The sequence below is a fragment of the Littorina saxatilis genome, linkage group LG4 (genome assembly GCF_037325665.1).
Source record: "Littorina saxatilis isolate snail1 linkage group LG4, US_GU_Lsax_2.0, whole genome shotgun sequence".
NCBI lineage: Eukaryota > Metazoa > Mollusca > Gastropoda > Littorinimorpha > Littorinidae > Littorina > Littorina saxatilis.
Genome location: NC_090248.1, coordinates 41684877 through 41709876, shown reverse-complemented (window position 1 = coordinate 41709876; position 25000 = coordinate 41684877). Strand labels below are relative to the sequence as shown.

The following is a 25000-nucleotide window of genomic DNA, read 5'->3' as shown; positions in this document are numbered from 1 at the left end:
ATTTAACGCTTAAAGGGCAGAGATGGCACGGGAATTTAATTTTGTTTCTTTGGAAAGCTTTTCACGATAAAAAAAAAACAAGTCGCGTGAGGCGAAAATACAACATTTAGTCAAGTAGCTGTCGAACTCACAGAATGAAACTGAACGCAATGCAACGCAGCAAGACCGTATACTCGTAGCATCGTCAGTCCACCGCTCACGGCATAGGCAGTGAAATTGACAAGAAGAGCGGTTTAGTAGTTGCGCTGAGAAAGATAGCACGCTTTTCTGTACCTCTCTTCGTTTTAACTTTCTGAGCGTGTTTTTAATCCAAACATATCATATCTATATGTTTTTGGAATCAGGAACCGACAAGGAATAAGATGAAAGTGTTTTTAAATTGATTTGGACAATTTAATTTTGATAATAATTTGTATATATTTAATTTTCAGAGCTTGTTTTTAATCCAAATATAACATATTTATATGTTTTTGGAATCAGCAAATGATGGAGAATAAGATGAACGTAAATTTGGATCGTTTTATAAAAAAATATTTGTTTTGTAAAATTTTCAGATTTTTAATGACCAAAGTCATTAATTAATTTTTAAGCCACCAAGCTGAAATGCAATACCGAAGTCCGGGCTTCGTCGAACATTACTTGACCAAAATTTCAACCAGTTTGGTTGAAAAATGAGGGCGTGACAGTGCCGCCTCAACTTTCACGAAAAGCCGGATATGACGTCATCAAAGTCATTTATCAAAAAAATGAAAAAACACGTCTGGGGATATCATACCCAGAAACTCTCATGTCAAATTTCATAAAGATCGGTCCAGTAGTTTAGTCTGAATCGCTCTACACACACACACAGACAAACAGACACACACACACGCACACACACACGCACACACACACACACACGCACATACACCACGACCCTCGTCTCGATTCCCCCCTCTACGTTAAAACATTTAGTCAAAACTTGACTAAATGTAAAAAGTAAGAAGTTTTAACAACTAGTCTCGAAGATGAGTGGTTCCCATTTACGGTGGTTGTGTTCAAAATCCGATTCTGAGAAAACAGCGTCAAAAGTTTTCAAAATGGTGTAAAATGTTTACAACCCTGAACAATATTTTAAGATTATAAAAAACTTATTGAAGATTATTGAAATTTTAAAAAGCGTGCGAAAACTCATTCCATCAAGCTGAGGTTTTTGTGTGACTAATTGTTTGTTTGTTCACTTAAAAAACCGTTGGGTCGATATATTTGTGATTGAAACGTATTTTTCTCAATAACAACGTTCCAACAACTTACCTTTCTTGTTTTGTGATGGTGTAAAATGTTAATAAAACCTTTTGAAAATTATCGCTTTATTAGCAGGAATTCGGTTGACGATGACAAAATTACTTCGCACAATGATTCCATTCCATCTATCTATCTATCTTTCTATCTATCGACCAGGCGGCGGGCCTGTTGCCACATTATTGAAGCAGGCCGCGATCAACACGCTCAGCCACAGCGACTGTCGTATTCGTTGGGGTATTTTCTTCAGCCCCATCAGGACCACCCACATCTGTGTCTTCGATGCTAGCGGCTACCATGGATCTTGCAATGTACGAAAGAGTTGACGGGGAGCGGGAATGGGTTGGAAGTTGGTTGGGGAGGGGGCGGCAGAAAGAGAGAGGGCGGAGGGGGAGGGGGGGGGGGGGGGGGTAAGTTGTGCGAGAAAGGGAGCGAGAAAGAGAGAGAGAGAGAAAGAGAGAGAACTGAACTGAACTGTATTTATCAAGAGAGAGAGAGAGAGAGAGAGAGAGAGAGAGAGAGAGAGAGGAGAGAGAGAGGGAGAGGGAGAGACTGAGAGAGAGAGAGACTGAGAGAGAGAGAGAGAGAGAGAGAGAGAGAGAGAGAGAGAGAGAGAGAGAGAGAGAGAGAGAGAGAGAGAGAGAGAGAATCTGTGTATACGTGTAACCATGCGAAGTCTAAGACCATAACACAGAACCATCCATTTGCTTAGATTATGTCCTCTGAAATCTAGACACTGTACATCAGCAGCATGCGTTGGGTTGGAAACAATTAACAAACAAATTAGGGGTAGGCATCCACAACTGCTTTGGTATAAATTCCAAAAAAAATCCAAAATTAGTTCAGAATCCAAAACTTGACTGTCTCGCTTGTGTCTTCTGGGCGAATTTCTTGACAACATAATTATTTGTCAGATAAGTTTATTTTTGGCTCACGTAAGTGTAGCCTATGCGATGCTAAACTTTGTCTGTCTGTGCGTGCGTGCGTGCGTATGTATGTATGTATGGATGTATATGTCTGTGGTAGAAACTTTAACATTTGAAGACGTCACATTATGGCGTAAGAGGGTTAGACGTCACGCGAAGGAATTACTGAAAGTCTCGGTCATTGTTATTTTGAGCGGGCCGAGACTATTTTTTTCTTCGAAATCGGCCATTTAGATCTAGATCTAGTGTCTCGCTTTCTTGCACAGTGTCACCTATGCTTACTGTGTGTGTGTGTATTTGTCGATTTCTTACGTGAGCCTTGAAGGCTTCGCCTCTTGTCTGTTTTGTAAGAGTTTGTCTGTCTGTCCTTTTAAAAGACCGCTGGGTCGAAGCACTGGCGGAGGTATCGTCCACTGGACTACTACTATCACAGAAAGACTCTTTCTGTGATAGTAGTAGTCCAGTGGACGATAGCTCCGCCTGCGGTCGAAGATCAGGGAATTTGGCAATCCATTCAGTCATTGCTGAAATACAGCGCTTTTTGTCAGGGTACCCCTCAAAATGGACGCAAAAACCTCTCGTTTTCCACTGCTCATGCGCTCCACACCTGCATCAGTAGAAATGACATAACACAAGAGATAGTGACTCAAGATAGCAAAACAAAACTACCTGTTCTGGATGGATACCTGATTTTGCCGGCTTTCTTCTTGTGGGTTAAAGTTGCCAAATTGCGCCTTTTCTCATAATTATTTTGTAGATTTTTTAATTGCTACCTGACGTTTTTGTCAGGTCGATTTTGAGGGTACCCTAACTTCAGCGGTAGTCACGTGATACCTTTAACATAAATCTTACGAAACGTATATGGCAGATAGTCAAGTGGAGGGCCTTTGATGGCATATAAAGTTTGGATGAAATGACACATGAATGTATGATTTAGTTAGGGTACGAAAACGGGTGCAATACTTTTTTTGGGCACAGTTTAGTTTCAAGGACCCACCTCTAAAAAGTATCCTTTACTGATTTCTGTTTCAGGGTGACAGTGGCGGCCCTCTCTACTCTCCTGACACTGACACGGGCCTATTGACGGTAACTGGCTTGACAAGCTTCGGTAGTTCTGGTTGTGACACCGCCTATCCTAGCGTCTACACTCGCGTTAGTTCTTATCTCAGCTGGATCGCTGCCAATTCTTCCTAAACAGTCCAGCCCCCTGGAATTATGTGTGTGCACAAGAACTGTGATGATTGTGTCTACATTTACACTCTGCTATGCTAACTTTGGTTTGTTTTCAGTCCCAGAACTATAGAGCCTGTTTGAGACATGACTTGGTTATATGCTAAGAGCTCTGCATTCATGTCCAATACTTGATCATCTTTGTCCTTGATTCTCACGTAAAGTGCGTGGAGCTGTTATCGGGACTAGAGCTAAAGAAAATTGATTTAGTATTATAAGTAGTGGTAATAATAGTATTAGTGTGTGGTTTCTTAGTCCACTGGGGCCACAACATCATTACAAACTTGTGAAACTTGTGAAAGAAAGTGACCAGTCAACTATAGTGTGTAGTAAGCGCTGGGTCGGGTTGCTGGAATTTTAGATTTCAGAGTTCAACCAAATCGACCTAGCGGCCACGGTCCCATCCAGTTGAGCGCTTTTTCGTGCATACTCCCCTGGGTTTACTCGCGGGGTAGTTGACTTTTATAAATATCTTATTCGTGGAATTCAAACAAATGTTATACAAATAAAAATAACAAGCGCACAGAACCATAGCTAAGAGAGGTAGTTTACTTATTGAAGCATCTACTGACGTCATCAGTGACGTCGCTATGTAAACATTAACGGTCAATTAACCACATCTTGTGATTTTTCGGCTGTTAGAGATTATTCTATGCTTTCGGTCTATAATACTTACACATACATGAAGATAAAGCAGTAAAGTACAAATTTCGATATCATTTTATAACGATTCACTTTAACTTTTTTTCTTCTTCAAAAATGCAGAAACTGGTGTCTAGACGTGAAGAAAGTCATTTTCAAAGTGAAGTATCAGAAGTAAAAGTAGTACTGTTACTGATTCACAGATGTTTGTGTCAGTGTGTGTGTGTGTGTGTGTGTGTGTGTTTGTGTGTGCTAGCGTGCGTGCGCGTTTGTGTGTGTGTGCGTGCGCAGTGCACGCATTAGCGTGTGCCGCTTCTGTTCGACTTTGTGTTAAACACTTGTTTCAAAGTCGCATGCATCCACCCGATAGCCACCTTCTAAGTAAGACTTTTAAGTCATGAGGATCACGTATAAGATGTTACAGGCACTGAGAGTCCTTACCATGTAGACAATTCGCGTAAACATTTCACATCTAGCCAGGCCTTTTACGTGGAATAGTACCATCCCTCCACTGACTTGTACAACCTCCAAAAATCAACTGCCTGGGTGCTCTCTGTGCAAAGCGGAGATTTTGTGATGAATTAATCTTTAAACAGACACTTTTGTGGCAATCTGAAAATTAATCACAAACAAGTCCTCACTCTGCATTGGACGGGTGTTGATGTTTAGTATATGGTCAAGTGAAAGAATGTTCTGCTCCAAGTCTGGGTATGTATGACATAGAAACCAAACCCGTTTTCATGGGAATGTTTGTGCCTTTAACTGATGTACATCCTCTATCTCTTTTTCTTACATACACACATGCGCGTGGGCGCGCGCGCACACACACACACACACACACAGAAAGGCTGAAACATCCGCCATTCTCGTACATACATGCTTTTTGATTACAATCACTGATGTGCACACACACATGCATGCATATACTGAGAGAGAGAGAGAGAGAGAGAGAGAGAGAGAGAGAGAGAGAGAGAGAGAGAGAATACGAATACGAATACGAAAGTTTAATTGCCATAGGCCATCGGTCCCTTGCAATGGGGATATCACACATCACGCGCAACGAAGGCACGGTACAAAAACAAACGGGTGGAAAACCGAACCCGGAATTAGTATCCACTTGGTCACATCCAAGTCGACAGTGTCTTTAGTCTGAGACCAATGTCAATGTGATCGATCGCGAATAACGATGCTGTTTGTACCAACACAAAGGCAGAGACATTCACAGTCTTTCTCCAGTCTCGAGGAATGTTCGTATTAGACGTACCAGGGGCGGACGAGGGGGGGGGGGGGGGCACAGGGGACACGTGCCCCCCCCCCCCCCGAAAAAAAAAAGAAGAAGAAAAAAGATTTTTCTATGCTGATTCTATGACCATTTCTAAGTTCAAATGGCACCAGATGGCACCATTTTGCTTCTTTGGGCAAAATTTATTTCCGGGGGGGCATGCCCCCGGACCCTCCTAGCAAATTCGGGCGCTTCGCGCCCATCACATTCACTTTCGATTCAAAGTGCCCCCCCCCCTTACAAAGCAACTGATCCGCCCCTGACGTACATAGTCGTGCAAGTCTGTGTTTAGTTGCTCAATTTCTTCCTTGAGGCGGACCCTGTTCACCTGCTGCCCTCTCCGCAGGGAGAGCGTGTCCCGTCGCATGTCCTCCGAAGCTGTTTCTGCTGCCACTGGTATCACGTCATACGTTCTGGTTTTAAACATTTCACAGTCAAACACTAGAATACAATCGTCACTTTCAGCAAGCAGCGTTTTCTTGCCACCTTTGGTCTGACATACTATTTTCTCAAACCTATTGTTCCTCAACGTAGATTTCAGCTTTGTTTTCTTGTTCTCAGGCAGCGTTGAAAGTATATCGTACAACGGAGCTTCCTTTGCCCCAACTTCAGAAGACTGGTTGGCGGTGTCAATGTTTTCATGCACACAAGACAGGCTTACTTGTTTGTTGATACACAGCGTGCTATCTGGGTCAGGTGTGTCCCCGTCATTCATGCGTGAAGCAAGCTCTGCGGCATTCAGATGGGCGAGTATTGACACAGTGGAATGTGGTGGGGTGGACAAGACGGGCGCAGTGGCGTGGTGGTAAGACGTCGGCCTCCTAATCGGGAGGTCGTGAGTTCGAATCCCGGTCGCTGCCGCCTGGTGGGTTAAGAGTGGAGATTTTTCCGATCTCCCAGGTCAACTTATGTACAGACACGCAAGCACAAGACCAAGTGCGCACGGAAAAGATCCTGTAATCCATGTCAGAGTTCGGTGGGTTATAGAAACACGAAAATACCCAGCATGCCTCCCCCGAAATCGGCGTATGGCTGCCTGAATGGCGGGGTAAAAAACGGTCATACACGTAAAAATCCACTCGTGCTGAAAACATGAGTGAACGTGGGAGTCTAAGCCCATGAACGAAGAAGAAGAAGAAGAACTGGCACGTGCTTCACGGCGTGAACTGACATCAACATGGACGCTATTTCTGGTTTGACCTAGATCAGACTTATTGACTACACACTGGCTATTATTGTTTTCCTCGCTCCGATGGTTTGCATCAATTTGAGCTGTAAACTGAACATTTTTTCTGTTCATGCCTACCTTGGCACTGTGCTGTTCTGCTCTTCGTTGGTCTCTTCTTTGTTGGGCTGGTGGCTTGCGTCTCCATGCACCTGTCGGTGCGGGTGTCATGGCGAAACCCCGGTCGTCCTTGCCATTTCTTAAGCGGAGAACGAACACTGCTCCTTCATCTGTTCCGGTCACCTTCCACGATGTCACCGTGTTTTTGCACAGTAAGGTGGATAAGATGTCTTCTGCAGCAATAGGAAGTCCTACGACTGGCATTTTGGAGTTGGAAACGCTGATAATTCAGGAGCTCAAAAAACGTGTGTTGCTCCTTTAGCACGCCGGATATGACCTAGAGAGAGAGAGAGAGAGAGAGAGAGAGAGAGAGAGAGAGAGAGAGAGAGAGAGAGAGAGAGAGAGAGAGAGAGAGAGAGAGAGAGAGAGAGAGAGACATATCACATCACATAACATATCATCTCAAACAACACACATGCAAAACTTAACACAGTCGATTTTTCATATCTGTATATTTGTTCAAAAGTCAACACCATCACGATAAAAACAAATAACAAAGGACATGCAAATACTGCATTACTTTTGAAAAGCAGTCAGGCAAGATATAAAAACACCGATGCAAAACACATTGCATTCCATTGTAAAAAAATAATTTAAAAAAAAAAAGGAAAAAAAAGAGAAGAGAATATAAAATTGCACCCTGTAACCACCTCCCTCCCCCCACCCCCGACCCCCCTCCCCTCCCGTTCTGCATAACTTAAACTTTGAGCAAACATAGTAAACAAAAGGCTCACTACAGTGGAACCCCCGTTATACGACCTCCCAATTTAATACTTCTCCCTTTTTAAGACCTTGATTTTTTTAATTTTCTGTTCATAATGTCGGTAAATTTACCCCCATTTTTAAGACTACCTCCTTTTTATGTTCATGGAAACCTTCGGGTTTGCATAACAGTTTTTATAGGGCGAAGAAATTAGCCCTAAAATGTTCAATCCCTGTTTGATTGCACTTCGCTTCCCGGGGTGATCGTAGTGTTTCGGCACTCGGTTACATTAAGATCCGAATTTCTCTGATTATTGGAGGTCTTAAAAGGGGGTTCCACTGTACTTCAACTTAAAAAAAAAAAATAAAGAAAAGTTCTGAAAACACACACACAAATAAATGCAACATTGCAGTACACATGTTGGATTTAAACAGTAAAAGGGTGTTTGAACGGCACAATCTGTTACAACATGTTTATGATTATACATTAAACAGTGGACTCACTCCCCCTCTTGCTTTTTTTGATTCTTGTTTGTAACCTTTGTAAATTTATCTCTAATTTATTACTCTCTACATTGCAAGATCTAATTGTCTCATGTCTTAACCTTCGCCAGACTGCGCCTTTGACTACACGCGGAAGACGACGTGGGTCCGTGTAGACCCATGATCCTCAAAGAAGCAAAAACGTGCATATACCCTTTCACTGACGGTGTGGGTCCACTTGGACCCATGACTCTCAAAGAAGCAAAACTTATGTTTACCCCTTTGTAGACAGTGTGGGTCCGCTTGGATCCACATCTTTCTTACAGTGACAAGTACCGGAATTGACCTGTTGCTTTTGGTTTTTTTTGGACCTAGTTTAATATAATTTTAAGAAAGGAAAGTAGTTTGGGTGCCTGAAGCATTTTTTAAATTGCATAGAAAAATTCCAAATAGTTAATGAGATATCGGCATTTAAAGACCCTTCTGGGTCCATATGGACCCACAACGTCCGGCGAAGGTTAAAAAGGGTGTTCCACTGGACAACAGTGATTGCTTCGTTATTCTTTCCTTCCTATCTCTGTGACAATAACAAACAAGTCGCGTAAGGCGAAAATACAACATTTAGTCAAGTAGCTGTCGAACTCACAGAATGAAACTGAACGCAATGCAACGCAGCAAGACCGTATACTCGTAGCATCGTCAGTCCACCGCTCACGGCATAGGCAGTGAAATTGACAAGAAGAGCGGGGTAGTAGTTGCGCTAAGAAGGATAGCACGCTTTTCTGTACCTCTCTTTGTTTTAACTTTCTGAGCGTGTTTTTAATCCAAACATATCATATCTATATGTTTTTGGAATCAGGAACCGACAAGGAATAAGATGAAAGTGTTTTTAAATTGATTTGGAAAATTTAATTTTGATAATAATTTTTATATATTTTATTTTCAGAGCTTGTTTTTAATCCGAATATAACATATTTATATGTTTTTGGAATCAGCAAATGATGGAGAATAAGATAAACGTAAATTTGGATCGTTTTATAAAAAAAATATTTTTTTTACAATTTTCAGATTTTTAATGACCAAAGTCATCAATTAATTTTTAAGCCACCACGCTGAAATGCAATACCGAAGTCCGGGCTTTGTCGGAGATTACTTGACCAAAATTTCAACCAATTTGGTTGAAAAATGAGAGCGTGACAGTGCCGCCTCAACTTTCACGAAAAGCCGGATATGACGTCATCAAAGACATTTATCAAAAAAAATGAAAAAAACGTCTGAGGATATCATACCCAGGAACTCTCATGTCAAATTTCATAAAGATCGGTCCAGTAGTTTAGTCTGAATCGCTCTACACACACACAGACAGACAGACACACACACACACGCACATACACCACGACCCTCGTCTCGATTCCCCCCTCTACGTTAAAACAGTTAGTCAAAACTTGACTAAATGTAAAAACAAGCTGAATAATGCATCATTTTTCTTGTTGGATGAATCTGCTGGATTTTCGTGTGTTTGTTTGTTTGTTGTTGTTTTTAGTTTCAGAGAAAGCTTGAGAAAAACAACAAAAACAGCTGTACATGTACGCCACTTTGGAAACCCTACAACAGAACACAGCTTATGGATGGAAAATCTTTAAAATCTTTAAAAACATGTATGATATAAATAATGAACTAATGATTCAGAGATAAGTAGTATAATTTCTATTATAAGTGTTTGTCTGCCTGTCTACCTAAAAGACCACTGGGTGGACGTACTGCAAATGTAACGGGTTTTTTTGTCAATAATTAAACGTTCCAATAACGAACCTTTCTTGTTTTTTTTTTATTCTTACATTTTCTTTCAATATAGAAGTTTACACATGTTGATTTCAATCCTTTACATCAGGCACATTTTGCATAACAAATATCACAAATATCACTAAGCCATAGACGTTGTAACTTGAACACAAACGTCAGCAATAATAAGGCATCAGATCTAGCTGCAACTCAAATGCAGTAAACAATTCAAAAAAATATATAAAAAGAAAGTGGAACCTGACCCTTTCAAGATCCGCCCGGTTTTAAAATGTTCCCCTTTTTCAGATATTTCGTTCAAAACCTCTGTACATTTACTTCCATTTTAAGACTACCTCCTTTTCCAGACATGATTTTTCTCAGAATGTTGGAGGTCCTGGAACTTTACTTTATTTGGTGTTTTACTTTTACGTCGTTTTCAAACACAAAGGTTATATCGCGACGGGGGAAGGGGGGAGATGGGATAGAGCTACTTGTCAATTGTTTCTTGTTCACAAAAGCACTAATCAAAAATTTGCTCCAGGGGCTTGCAACGTAGTACAATATATTACCTTACTGGGAGAATGCAAGTTTCCAGTACAAAGGACTTAACATTTCTTACACACTGCTTGACTAAAATCTTTAAAAAAATTAACTATATTCTATACAAGAAACACTTAACAAGGGTAAAAAGAGAAACAGAATCCGTTAGTCGCCTCTTACGACATGCTGGGGAGCATCGGGTAAATTCTTTCTCGTCCCAACCAATATGCTTATATGGGACTCCCCCTAACCTGCGGGGGGAGAGAGGTCCTAGAAGGGGGGTTCAACTTTAAATGGGCCATGCAGTTAAGAATATACAACTTTAAATGGGCCATGCAGTAAAGAATATACAACTTTAAATGGGCCATGCAGTAAAGAATATACAACTTTAAATGGGCCATGCAGTAAAGAATATACAACTATTAAATGGCAAGAACATGAAGTATTGCACCACCCAACAAACAAACAAAACAACAATAGTTCTTTTTGTATATAGTTTATGATGCTGTCTACCATTATCAAGGAGATCATAGCTCAGTTCATAGAGATAATGGCTTGGAAATCAGTTGTCGCTACCAGCGTGAACCCCCTGGTTTGGCAAAGGATTTATTTCCAAGAGTCAACTTTGACAAGAGGAAGGAAAGGCAAGCATGCCTCAGGCTCTGATCTGCCTCTTGCACATGGATTACAGGATCTTTTCCCTGCGTACTTGGCTTTGTGCTTGCATGTACACACGAGGGGGAATAAGTCACTACCACATCTGCACATAAGTTGACCCGGGAGATCAGACAAATCTCTACCCTTAACCCACCAACCGCGGACGTACAAGATTTGAACCCTGAACCTTCCACAAGGAAGGCTGACATCCTAACTGCTAGGTTTGACATACCCCTCTGTAAAGTTACAATGCAGACCAAGGGGAACAGGTAGCTCAGTTGGTAGAGCACTGGACTTGTGATCCAAGGATCAAGATTTCCAATCCACTGGCTAGGACGGACATTAGTCAACTTTATGTGCAGACTCAGAGACAGTAGCCATGTTCCACCCCTGTGTCACCACTGTGGCATGTAAAAGAGCTCGGTCACTCTGCCATAAGTGCAGGTGGTTGATTACATCTATAAACACACATACACCTTGGTAGAATGACTCTGTTGCTGCTAACTTTCCACTGGGAGGAAGCGACCTGAATTTCCCAGCGATGGGACAATAAGTAATGAAAATGAAAAATGAAAATGAAATGCAACCACCAATTAAGTCTTGCGGACTGGAAACAGATCACTGTAGGCGGGTGGAGCTGGATTTACATTAGAGCCTGCCCCTACACCCCCACTGACATCTTCATAAGAAGGGGGTAGGTCACTTGCCCCACCCCTCGAAAGAGTCCCTCCGTCATTGAAGCCCTGCTGTTCCCAGCTGGGTGCTGTAGGGGTAAGGACGGGCAGCATGGGATGTGCCTCAGGGCGTACCATCGGAAAATTGAGGCTGTTGACGCTGACGTAGGAGTCCGCTCGCTCTCCCATCCCTGGCTGTGGCTGGTTGACTCTGTCTGATAAAGAAAGGAAACAGTGGAACCCCCCTTTTAAGACTTCCAAAAATCTGAGAATATCAGGTCTTAAAAAGGAGGGAGTCGGGTAGGTTTACGGAGGTTCTGAACAGTAAATCTCACAGATCTCAAAAAGCAAGGTCTTAAAAGGGAGGGAGTCTTAAATAAGGGGGTCCTTATTTCAGAGGTTCCACTGTCGTGAAATGCTGGTGAAAACGGCGCAGAAAAACATATAAATTCCTTATTTAAAAAGCATGCAACTACAGTGGAAGCCCTGCTTAAAGAAATATCAGACAAAAATCAGGTCTTGGGCAATGTTGGAAGGGTTTATATGGGTTGTAAAAGCGTGAATACTCTTGCTTGTATTGAGGCAAACTTTCCCATGTAACATTATCGGCCAGTCGCTGGCGAGAGTGTGTGTGACTCCAATCACAGACAAGCAGCACATGGGAAAGATTGCCTCAATACAAGCAACAGTACAGTGGATACCCCCCCCCCCCCCCCCCCCTTTTAAGACATCCAAAAATCTGTGAAAATCAGGTCTTAACAAGAAGGGCAAAGCCCATACGACTCACATGCTTGACCTTGACCTTTACTTGACCTTCAGGGTCAAGGTCAAATAACTAAACCTAGCAATGACATCATACACTAAGAACTGCTTTACACATTTTTCCTACCAAAATACATGTGACCTTGACCCAAGGTCAAGGTCATCCAAGGTCATGCAACACAAAGCTGTTAATTCAAGACATAGGAAGTACAATGGTGCTTATTGGCTCTTTCTACCATGAGATATGGTCACTTTTAGTGGTTCACTACCTTATTTTGGTCACATTTCATAAGGGTCAAAGTGACCTTGACCTTGATCATATGTGACCAAATGTGTTTCATGATGAAAGCATAACATGTGCCCCACATAATTTTTAAGTTTGAAACAGTTATCTTCCATAGTTCAGGGTCAAGGTCACTTCAAAATATGTATACAATCCAACTTTGAAGAGCTCCTGTGACCTTGACCTTGAAGCAAGGTAAACCAAACTGGTATCAAAAGATGGGGCTTACTTTGCCCTATCTATATATATATATACGACTTGTGTCTGTCTGTCTGTCTGTCTGTCTGTCTGTCTGTCTGTGTGTGTGTGTGTGTGTGTATGTGTTTGTGCGCGATGCACGGCCAAAGTTCTCGATGGATCTGCTTCAAATTTGGTGGGCATATTCAGGTACACCCGGGACAGGACACAACCTGGTCGATATTTCAACACGTGCTCTCAGCGCGCAGCGCTGAACCGATTTTGGTTCCACCTCAGCTACCCGGGCCCCCATACCGACACACCAAAGCCGCTACACCACATCACAACGCCAAAGTTCTCGGTGGATCTTTTTCAAATTTGGACACCGTATTCAGCTACACCCCGGACACAATATCATCGATGAGATATTTCAACACGTGCTCTCAGCGCGCAGCGCTGAACCGATTTTGGTTTTTGTGTTCATTTCACCATTACAAGTAACTCTTCCTTATCTTCTCCAGTGTTTTGCGTTTATCTCCCTTCCTTCGTGTGGCTTCAATCCATATTCCCGTTTCTAAGTTACTATTTTTAGAATGTCACTGCGCTGTCCAGAACGCTTCCCTTGCACCCGTAAGTTGTTCTTACTGTCAAAGTGAAAAGGTCGAATCAATTTATAGCCACGCGAAAAATACACTCTCACCTATCTCTATATATTTATAGATATAGATATACATATATATATATATACGGCTTCTCTGTGTGTGTGTGTGTTTGTGTGTGTGTGTGGGCAAAAACCTGTGTATTGTAGAGTTCTGTTTGTGATGTGGTCTAGCGGCTTTTGTCTGTCTGTATGTTCTGGCATTTGAGAAGCCACAACAGATAATATAGGGCTAAGAAATAAGCTCTAAAATTCTCAATCCCGTTTGACAGGACTTCGCCTGCAAAGGTGATTGTGATGAACCGCCATGCTGTCTGTCTCTGTCTCGCGATTCACCCCGGCAAAGCCGGGTATTCCTCTAGTCATATATAGGTGAGGTATTGAATCTCAAAAACTTCAGAGAAAATGGGAAAAATGTGAAAAATAGCTGTTTTTTAGACAACATTTATGGCCCCTGCGACCTTGACCTTGAAGCAAGGTCAAGATGCTATGTATGTTTTTTGGGGCCTTGTCATCATACACCATCTTGCCAAATTTGGTACTGATAGACTGAATAGTGTCCAAGAAATATCCAACGTTAAAGTTTTCCGGACGGGGGGGACGGACGGACGGACGGACGACTCGGGTGAGTACATAGACTCACTTTTGCTTCGCATGTGAGTCAAAAAGGAGGGAGTCTTAAAATTGAGGTAAATTTACAGGGCTTATGAATAGAAAATCTAAAAGACCAAGGTCTTACAATGGAGGATGTCTTAAACTGGGGGGTCTTAAAGAAGGGTTCCACTGTAGTCACTCTTTCACAACCCATACAAACTTGACAGGATTTTTTCTGTAATTTATCGATAGTGAAGGAGTCGTAAGAAAATGGAAGTAATTTTTCTTTTCTTGGATAACATCGAACGCAGAAGAAGAATACGAATTTCTTAGATGACATCAGTGGCACAATATGTGACCTGTAAAGTCATGAACAACAACAACAACAACAACAACAACAACAACAACAACAACAACAACAACAACAACAACAACAACAACAACAACAACAACAACAACAACAACAACAACAACAACAAGTCGCGTAAGGCGAAAATACAACATTTAGTCAAGTAGCTGTCGAACTCACAGAATGAAACTAAACGCAATGCAACGCAGCAAGACCGTATACTCGTAACATCGTCAGTCCACCGCTCACGGCAAAGGCAGTGAAATTGACAAGAAGAGCGGGGTAGTAGTAGTTGGGCTGAGAACGATAGCACGCTTTTCTGTACCTCTCTTCGTTTTAACTTTCTGAGCGTGTTTTTAATCCAAACATATCATATCTATATGTTTTTGGAATCAGGAACCGACAAGGAATAAGATGAAAGTGTTTTTAAATTGATTTCGACAATTTAATTTTGATAATAATTTTTATATATTTAATTTTCAGAGCTTGTTTTTAATCCAAATATAACATATTTATATGTTTTTGGAATCAGCAAATGATGGAGAATAAGATGAACGTAAATTTGGATCGTTTTATAAAAGAAATATGTTTTTTACAATTTTCAGATTTTTAATGACCAAAGTCATTAATTAATTTTTAAGCCACCACGCTGAAATGCAATACCGAAGTCCGGGCTTCGTCGAACAATACTTGACCAACATTTCAACCAATTTGGTTATAAAATGAGGGCGTGACAGTGCCGCCTCAACTTTTACGAAAAGCCGGATATGACGTCATCAAAGACATTTATCAAAAAAATGAAAAAAACGTATGGGGATATCATACCCAGGAACTTTCATGTCAAATTTCATAAAGATCGGTCCAGTAGTTTGGTCTGAATCGCTCTACACGCACGCACACACACACACACACACATACATAACTTGACTAAATGTAACAACAACAACAACAACAACAACAACAACAACAACAACAACAACAACAACAACATTTGATTAGCACGGGACTATAATTTTAAGGGGAGGACTGTGTCATTTTGTTTGATCCATTAATTTATACACAGTGAACTTTAAATCTATCAAAGGAAAGATGCCGAGTCTTAGAAACACAATAAAAATAAAATCAAGAGTATTTGTCAAGGAACAAAGATGCACAAAGCAATTTCAAACTCTGGCTGTCATAGGTAAACAGCTTACCTTAAAAAAAACATAAATACAGTGGAACCCCCCTTTTAGGACCTCTAAAAATATAAGAAAATCAGGTCTTAAAAAGGAAGGGTCTTAAAATGGGGGTAAATTTACAGTGGTTATGAACAGAAAGTCTTAAACAAGTCGCGTAAGGCGAAAATACAACATTTAGTCAAGTAGCTGTCGAACTCACAGAATGAAACTGAACGCAATGCAACGCAGCAAGACCGTATACTCGTAGCATCGTCAGTCCACCGCTCACGGCATAGGCAGTGAAATTGACAAGAAGAGCGGTGTAGTAGTTGCGCTGGGAAGGATAGCACGCTTTTCTGTACCTCTCTTCGTTTTAACTTTTTGAGCGTGTTTTTAATCCAAACATATCATATCTATATGTTTTTGGAATCAGGAACCAGGGGTGTCGTTTGGGTCGGCCCTTCGGTCAATCGCCGATTTTTTTTTACTTTGGCCGAAACTTTCATGTCCCTATCGGACAAATGTCCGAATAGTATTCGCCTAAATCGGCCAACGTTTGTCCAGTTTTTTGTATTGGTCAGGCTTTGATTGCTAAAACTGCTGCCGATGTACTTAGTCAACTGACTGACGTTTATATTTCCTTCGCGAATACCAAAAACGAAAAATCAATGTTTTGAACGGAAGCCATTGCCAAAAAATATAGATGCCAGAGTGAAACCACACTCTCAGCGTTTGCGTTCGCCAGTTCGCGATAGTTTATCAGTCAGTCAGTGCTTTCGATTTGGATTTGAACATCATGGCCAAGGTTTGCTACCCTTCGCCAAGGTAAGCGATTCCGGACAAAATGACAGGAACACTGCGAATGTGGACAGTGTCAGTGTTGTAGTGTTGTCGAGTCGATCGAAGCAGGCGACAGCAGACAATAGTCACCGCAAATCGAAATCTGCTGAGCCAGAGAATGAAAAGCGTCCTCCAAATCATGGTTTCCAAGCAAAATGGCTCACCCTACACGGTTTTGTATTGGTGTTTTACCAGTCTTGTTTACCAAGGCTTGTCAAGATTAGCACAAGATTGGAAGAGTTTTACTTTGAAAAAATTAAAGTTAAAGGTTTGAAAAAGTTTCTGAGAACTGGTGTCTGATATAGTTAAATCAGCAAAGCTGATTGTTTCAGTTGCAGTAAGCAACATATAATCCAAGGGTGGATTAGGGGGGGGGGGGGCGTGTTACTGGGGTTCCGGAGCCCCCCCCCCCCCCCCCCCCCCCCCCCTTTCCCAATTTTTTTCTTCTCTTTTCTGTCTGTAAAGTCGGGGGAAGAGTTAATTGTTTAATTGTCACAGTATGCGACATGTCGTCCTTGTAACCATACTATATGATGTCGGGAGCAGATATCGGTGAAGATAAATTGCCATTATTTAATACTAACGTTAAAATAAATAATGAGTGGCTGCTGACACCAGTTGATCATGTTTAAAATCAAGAATAAGCCACAAATTGTTTATAAAATAGCTAAAATTCTTCAGCTTCAGGGGGACCCTGGACCCCAGGTTGCGGTGACTTTGTATGAGCGAAAAATAATAGCCGAACATTTTCCAAGATGTCCTAAAGCTTTCTGACAGTTTCGGCCAAATGTCCCAACATGAAAATGTCTAGCAACACCCCTGGGAACCGACAAGGAATAAGATGAAAGTGTTTTTAAATTGATTTGGAAAATTTAATTTTGATAATAATTTTTATATATTTAATTTTCAGAGCTTGTTTTTAATCCGAATATAACATATTTATATGTTTTTGGAATCAGCAAATGATGGAGAATAAGATAAACGTAAATTTGGATCGTTTTATAAAAAAACATATTTTTTTTACAATTTTCAGATTTTTAATGACCAAAGTCATTAATTAATTTTTAAGCCACCACGCTGAAATGCAATACCGAAGTCCGGGCTTCGTCGAACATTACCCGACCAAAATTTCAACCAATTTGGTTGAAAAATGAGGGCGTGACAGTGCCGCCTCAACTTTCACGAAAAGCCGGATATGACGTCATCAAAGACATTTATCAAAAAAATGAAAAAAACGTTCGGGGATTTCATACCCAGGAACTCTCATGTCAAATTTCATAAAGATCAGTCCAGTAGTTTAGTCTGAATCGCTCTACACACACACACACACACGCACATACACCACGACCCTCGTCTCGATTCCCCCCTCTACGTTAAAACATTTAGTCAAAACTTGACTAAAATAATGTAAAAATGAAGGTCTTAAAAAGGGAGAAGTCTTAAATTAGGGGGCCTTAAAGGGGGGTTCCACTGCACAATGCTCAATCTCACCTTCAGCATCCCTGGCTTCTGAGGCCGTTCTTTTTGATCGGTTCATGCGGAAGAAGACACAGCAGATAAGTGAACACACGGCTACGCAACCCAAGATGCTTTTCAAGATAACTGATGTATAAGATGTGAATCCACCTGGGGAGCCATCCATAGATTCCGTATCTGGGTTCTCTTCATCACCATCTGACACAATATTGTTTTTTGCTGAAAAAAAGGAAGAAAATGATTAGGCATCCACATGAAAGAAAAAAAGATTTCTCAAAAGTATGCTTTTTTGTTTGTTTGTTTGTTTGCTTGCTTAACGCCCAGCCGACCACGAAGGGCCATATCAGGGCGGTGCTGCTTTGACATATAACGTGCGCCACACACAAGACAGAAGTCGCAGCACAGGCTTCATGTCTCACCCAGTCACATTATTCTGACACCGGACCAACCCCATAATGCCAGACGCCAGGCGGAGCAGCCACTAGATTGCCAATTTTAAAGTCTTAGGTATGACCCGGCCGGGGTTCGAACCCACAACCTCCCGATCACGGGGCGGACGCCTTACCACTAGGCCAACCGTGCCAGTCAAAAGTATGCACTGATCTATTAAATGCACATAAAATACAAAGACCATGTTTACTGTTTTTAACCTTTTATCAGCAGGAGTTAGGAAATTTAAGGAAGGAAAGAAACTTGCCAAGATATTTTACCAGTATGCGTACGTACACACAAACACACAAATCCGCACATACAAACACACAGATGAGTGATTCGTACATTCCTTAATGGTTCATTTCATCAGAATCTGGCTCAAAATGCATTCTTTTAACTGTAAAAATGAATGCAATTGATAAGACATCTGGCCGTCTATAAAATAAAAATAACAAGTCGCGTAAGGCGAAAAAATGATACAATATTTAGTCAAGTAGCTGTCGAACTCACAGAATGAAACTGAACGCAACGCAACGCAGCAAGACTCGTAGCATCGTCACTCCACCGCCCGTGGCAAAGGCAGTGCCCGTGGAATTGACAAGAAGAGCGGGGTATTCGTTGCGCTGAGAAGGATAGCACGCTTTTCTGTACCTCTCTTCGTTTTAACTTTCTGAGCGTGTTTTTAATCCAAACATATCATATCTATATGTTTTTGGAATCAGGAACCAACAAGGAATAAGATGAAAGTGTTTTTAAATTGATTTCGAAAAAAAAAATTTGATAATAATTTTTATATATTTAATTTTCAGAGCTTGTTTTTAATCCGAATATAACATATTTATATGTTTTTGGAATCAGCAAATGATGGAGAATAAGATAAACGTAAATTTGGATCGTTTTATAAATTTTTATTTTTTTTTACAATTTTCAGATTTTTAATGACCAAAGTCATTAATTAATTTTTAAGCCACCAAGCTGAAATGCAATACCGAAGTCCGGGCTTCGTCGAAGATTTATACTTGACCAAAATTTCAACCAATTTGGTTGAAAAATGAGGGCGTGACAGTGCCGCCTCAACTTTCACGAAAAGCCGGATATGACGTCATCAAAGACATTTATCAAAAAAATGAAAAAAACGTTCGGGGATTTCATACCCAGGAACTCTCATGTCAAATTTCATAAAGATCGGTCCAGTAGTTTAGTCTGAATCGCTCTATACACACACACACACACACACACACACACACACACACACACACACACACACACACACGCACATACACCACGACCCTCGTTTCGATTCCCCCTCGATGTTAAAATATTTAGTCAAAACTTGACTAAATATAAAAACACCTTCTCAAAGTCTACAGAGAAAATTCAAAGACCATAATTTTCTCTTTTCACCCTTTTTGAGCAGGAGAGAGGGATCAATTAAGAAGACTTACTACAAGTATGGCCGCACACATATTTATTCATACACACACACACGCACAAACACACATATATTTACATGCAAACATACACAGTGATGCATGCCCAAACACCCATGCACATGTATACACTGCTTCAGCAAAATGTATGTCTCAGATGGACAACAAATAAAATGTCTGCTTCACTATCAGCTGCGTAAGTGAATATTGCTGTAAAATTCTGATCCTGGACAGGTACAAAGGGTGCACAAAATCAGATTTTCGATCTTATCCAGCTTTTTCATGGCTTTGATTTTAAGGCTGCATGGATAGAATCAAAATTCTGATTAGACTGAAATAAGTCTTACTCACTGGTAGTGTTATGCTCAAGGCCTATTTCAGCCTTCAGTAAGAAAAGAGTCTTTCCGTCCGTCAGTGGGGACAAGTGTGGCACCCTTGTGTCTCTGATAACTTCAATAAGCAGTTCTTGTGTACTTAAGCCATAGCACCTTAAGTCAGATGCATGGATCCAGTCCTCTGCTTTCAAGGAGAGGTAAAGCTGCAATGTTTTATCCCTGTTAAAATACACCTTCCTGACAGTAACCTGCACACCGGCCGGTATGAGGAAGTCTGAAGTGGAAATCATACTGATACATATGGCATGGTTGTTGAGGTCGTACGGCAGTGACAAATTTAGGCTACTGTACTGGTCAGGAAATTCCGAACCCATGTCCGCCCAAAGCTGTGATCTCACTGTGACTGGTGCGCCCTCTGCCAGTCTGTGTTTGTGTTTGCAAGCGCCATCCACAAAATCTGCAAGAACACACACACAAATCTGGAAATCATGTTGACTGGTAATTTTCATAAAATCAAAATCACATCACAAAGGGTGATCATGGACCTCAACTCTTTTGTATTTCTGTTTGTGTTTTTTTACTGTAATTTTTTTTCTTCTCAAATTCATGTAACCCAGGGTTTAGAAAAAAAAATAATGCATTGCCTTGCCTCTTGTTATGGAGGAGTCAAAACTTGATTGAACAAAATTCTTATTCCTTTGGTTTAAATCAATCAATCAATAATCAATGAGTCTTATATCGCGCATATTCCGTGGGTACAGTTCTAGGCGCTCTGCAGTGATGCCGTGTGAGATGAAATTTTATACGGCCAGTAGATTGCAGCCATTTCGGCGCATATTTACCTTTCACGGCCTATTATTCCAAGTCACACGGGTATAGGTAGACAATTATTAACTGTGCCTAAGCAATTTTGCCAGGAAAGACCCTTTTGTCAATCGTGGGATCTTTAACGTGCACACCCAATGTAGTGTACACGGGGGGAGGTTCGGACACCGAAGAGAGTCTGCACACAAAGTTGACTCTGTGAAATAACAAGTTTATTCAATTCAATAAATTCCATTGGAACTATTACCGCATACATGAAATAAGGAACATGGAGCACAACAAGCTAGGCTTATGAGCGTACTCTTAAAAGCAAATGAAATTTGGCGGACGATTTTAATATAACAAATTTGAAATAATGTCAAAATAATAATGGTAAATTATGGTAGACAAACATGTAACAATAAAAGAAGAAAAAAAAAATAAAAAAAAACCAATGCTAAACTAACAACAGTACTCACACGCGCTCGCACACTCACTCGCACACACACGCATACAATGACTTCCAAATGGTTGAAAATAGAATACTACCAGAACAAGGAAATGTAATCTTATTCCTTTGATTGTCTCATTATGCATGTGTATGCCCGCATTACAAAAAGACCATACAGTTGACGTACCTAATGTGAATATTTTGCTTTAGTTTGCATGAGCAGAAACAACACAGCTACAGTCATTTAATTTTATTCAGGCTCTTTCCGAATACACTTGTTCACAAAAATATGCCTGCAATTGTGTGCCTGTTGGTCTGAATTAACCTGAAACACATTGGCACATTTCCGGGAATAGAGCATACTATACCTGTACAGGGGTGGCGCTAATTGCAAAACAATGGATAAATATTGTGTTTTGCATCCCCCTGACGCAAAATAGCTTTTATTTTATTTCAAATGATGCAAACCACTCACAGTCAGTGCAACCCCTGCCTGCATCTGATCAATATATTGTGCTCTTCATTAATACATGTACTCACATAGTTCACCCTTGCTGCTGGACTGAGTATAAGCATAAAACCAGCCTATAATAGCCCTGTGCAGAGATTTGCTGCAGTCAGCTTGGATCTTCAGCACCAAATCAGATCCAGGCGCAGCGCAAACTTTTGATTTCATATACATTTCAGTTTTCGGGTACCACCGACTTGTCAGTATTTGCTGTAATGGAAGACATGTACATAAGATTAGAATATATATGCAATGAAGACAAAAACATTGACAAAAGAAAACCAGTCAAAAGGAGATAAAATAAACTCGAACAGGCCCGGTTGCACTCATTAATTGTAACATTTTGTGTAAATGTTGCATTTTTCAGATGCCATACGCATCAAGCAACCTGGATATAAGCATGAACTCTGTACAAAACAGTACTATCATGAGGAAAGTGAATATTGTAAACCATTCACACAAACATACACTATACTCATTCATCAACCTCTCTTGAACCTAAGATTTCGTAGCCTAGCATAATCATTGTCTGCGTGCATTGCACGCCCCTGAGGAAGGTCTTTTACCGACAATTTGGGTAGCCAACAATCTTCTTCTTCTTCTTTGTTCATGGGCTGAAACTCCCACGTTCACTCATGTTTTTGCACGAGTGGATCTTTACATGCATTACCCTTTTTACCCCGCCTTTCAGGCAACCATACGTCGATTCTAGGGGAGGCATGCTGGGTATTTTTGTGTTTCTATAACCCACCAAACTCTGGCATGAATAACAGGATCTTTTCCGTGCGCACTTAGACTTGTGCTTGCGTGTACACTGTAGCAGGTCTGCATATAAGTTGACCTGGGAGATCGGAAAAATCTCACCCTAAACCCACCAGGCGGCTGCGGCCGGGATTTTAACTCACGACCTTCTGATTTCGAGGCCGAAGTCTTATCCATTAAGGTCACTGCTCCCGTCAGCCAACAATCAAATTTGTGAAAGAAACGACTGAAAGTCAGCAGAGACTTACTTCCAAGATTATAATCATAATCACTCAGCAGAGCAAAAGAGAGCAAGAGAAAAGTCCCCATATAAAAATTCAAGTGTGTGCTACAAATAAAATCTTTTACCAAAAAATTGTCATCCTGCGTAAATGTCATCGTTGTTTTGTTTCCATACAATCGCAGCCGTGCAAAGTCAATGCAGACTTCTGTCTGGTTTGCTCGGAACGTCACTTGGCAGGTATAGAATCCCTGGCATGTTTCATGTTTCGCAAACAGCAGGCGTCTCCATCTGTCTGACTCCCGTGAACTGTCAATACTCACTGTGGTGTCACACAGTCTGCTTATGATGTACACTGGAAATGAAAGCGCAGTCAACTATAGAACCAAGAGCCTAGGCCCAAAAACAAAAAAATAGGTCTGTTTACGGTAACCCGACCGACCCTAGTTTTTAGGCCCGACCCTAATCTTTTTTTTGGATCGTCTGAAAAAAACCGCATCCAAAATAGAGCTGTTAGCGCTCAAACAGCAGACGACAGAAGGGAGGTAAGCGCAAAGTACTGTTTATAGTTATGTTGGGCAAAAACAGGGATTGATGAGAAGAAATGAACTGTGAAACATCATAGAGAGGGGAGAAAAAAAAAAAATGGGGGGAAAAAAATGGGGAAAAAAAATGGGGGGAAAAAAAAAAAAAAAAAAGGCCGACCTACCGACCCTATTTTTTCACCCTATGTTACCGTAAACAGACCTATTTTTATTTTGGCCCTATAGTTCTTCTTAATATTCTTTAGCATTCTTATCAGTACAATGGAATTTCCTTGCATTAACATCTCCTTCCTTTTTAAGCCTTTTTTCCAAAATGTTTGTTCATAAGGTCTGTAAATTCAACTCATGTACACCATAACTGGTAGCACCGATATTCTCAGATTTGCTCGTGGTGTTGATCAGGTCTTTCTGGCACATACACAGGGCAGTAAATCATTCTATTCTTGCACAGGGGTCAAGGCCATTAAAAACTTGTTGTTAAATATTGCAGTTTTTCTTTTTATTTGACATTTATTTTCTGTTGATAATTTAAAGTTTTGTAAAGTTACCTCCATATTAAGACCAGCATATATAGATTAATAGAATATGTGAAAATCTTAAACTGAGCGCACATGGTATTTACAAAAACAACAACAACAAAACGTCCATTTTGGGGCAAAGAAAAAATTGACATCACCAAACTTTACCTTGATTATCCTTGGGTTCTGCACTGACTAGGCCAAGGAACAGAAAGATGACCAAGAACACCAACATCAACAAACAGCAGTCCATATCTCCCTGTCATTTGTTATAACTGTGCACGTCGATCAGGCTGGCATAATGTTCTGAAAGCAAAACAAGATATACATGATATGCTGAATGAATCATGATTGCACAAATAATTATGTCTGCAGCCATTTTATGGATGCACTGATCAAGTGGAACCCTTCACGTACCCCCTCAACACCACCTGCCCCCCACTCACTTCTCCATGCACGTTACCTGAGGGTTCCAGCACAAGAGGGAATGATTATAAACTAATTAAAAAAAACGTTAAGACTAACCTGTATGCACACTTTTTGTACTTACCGTGTTGTGAATAACTGGAACAATTTACCACCCAACATTGTCACTGCGTCTGACTCGACTGACGAACACTAACCACGTTTAAAATTTACTTGACAACACTGGAGACAATTTATGCTCCCTATACATTTAAAACTCATCTGAGATCGTCCTATGACGTACGCAGCGCACAAATTATGAACAATGATATTTCAAATCATTATTGGAAATCATTGCAGGCAAAAGGCTGGAAAGCCTGTTAGGCCGCATAATTATGTTATGTTCTAAAACATTCGTCTGCTTGTTCCTCATCGGTCCGACCATATCCGACTAAACTACGCGCCAGCACGCGCTAGCACGCGCTAGCACGCGCCAGCACGCGCTACCTTGAACCATAGCACTTATATACTTTATTTTTATATTTCTAGTTAGTTCATCGTCCATTCTCAAATAATACAAAATTTCAAACTTCAATGATGAAAAATACGGAAGTTATGACGAGTTTAAGGAGAGCTAATGCACTACTCTCAAATCCGACGATTTCTCTATGATTGACTAAACAGCGTGCTACCACTTTGAAGTAGACGCTACCCAGTGATCCATAACACTTACATAATTTATTTTTA

At 40.8% G+C, this 25000-nt stretch overlaps 2 protein-coding genes across 2 annotated transcripts in view; one reads left to right on the top strand and one right to left on the bottom strand.

Annotated features, from left to right (window-relative positions):
- LOC138965593 (fibrinolytic enzyme, isozyme C-like) overlaps positions 1–4275 on the top strand; it is a 12065-nt gene extending 7790 nt beyond the window's left edge. The window contains exons 4-5 of the mRNA XM_070337775.1: positions 1441–1592; positions 3240–4275. Of these exons, the coding sequence (XP_070193876.1) occupies positions 1441–1592; positions 3240–3401 (314 nt within the window). The 3' untranslated portion in view covers positions 3402–4275. The remainder of the gene's footprint in view (positions 1–1440; positions 1593–3239) is intronic.
- A 3102-nt stretch (positions 4276–7377) lies between these two features.
- Positions 7378–24678, bottom strand: LOC138964762 (uncharacterized). Its single transcript, XM_070336804.1, has 7 exons — positions 24399–24678; positions 24017–24154; positions 22914–23140; positions 21836–22013; positions 20057–20497; positions 17859–18062; positions 7378–11759 (listed from the first exon to the last, which is right to left on the bottom strand). The coding sequence occupies exons 2-7, from the start codon at positions 24099–24101 to the stop codon at positions 11464–11466; spliced, it is 1431 nt and encodes a 476-aa protein (XP_070192905.1). The 5' UTR covers positions 24102–24154; positions 24399–24678; the 3' UTR covers positions 7378–11463.
- Between the last annotated feature and the right edge of the window lie 322 nt (positions 24679–25000).

Coding starts and splice junctions, on each gene's coding strand:
- LOC138964762 (XM_070336804.1), bottom strand. CDS start 24,101: ATGGACTGCTGTTTGTTGATGTTGGTGTTCTTGGTCATCTTTCTGTTC. Junction 18,063..20,056: donor CCTTGAGCATAACACTACCA/GTGAGTAAGACT, acceptor CCTTTTTTTCAG/CAAAAAACAATATTGTGTCA. Junction 11,760..17,858: donor AGAAGCCAGGGATGCTGAAG/GTGAGATTGAGC, acceptor TTTCTTTATCAG/ACAGAGTCAACCAGCCACAG.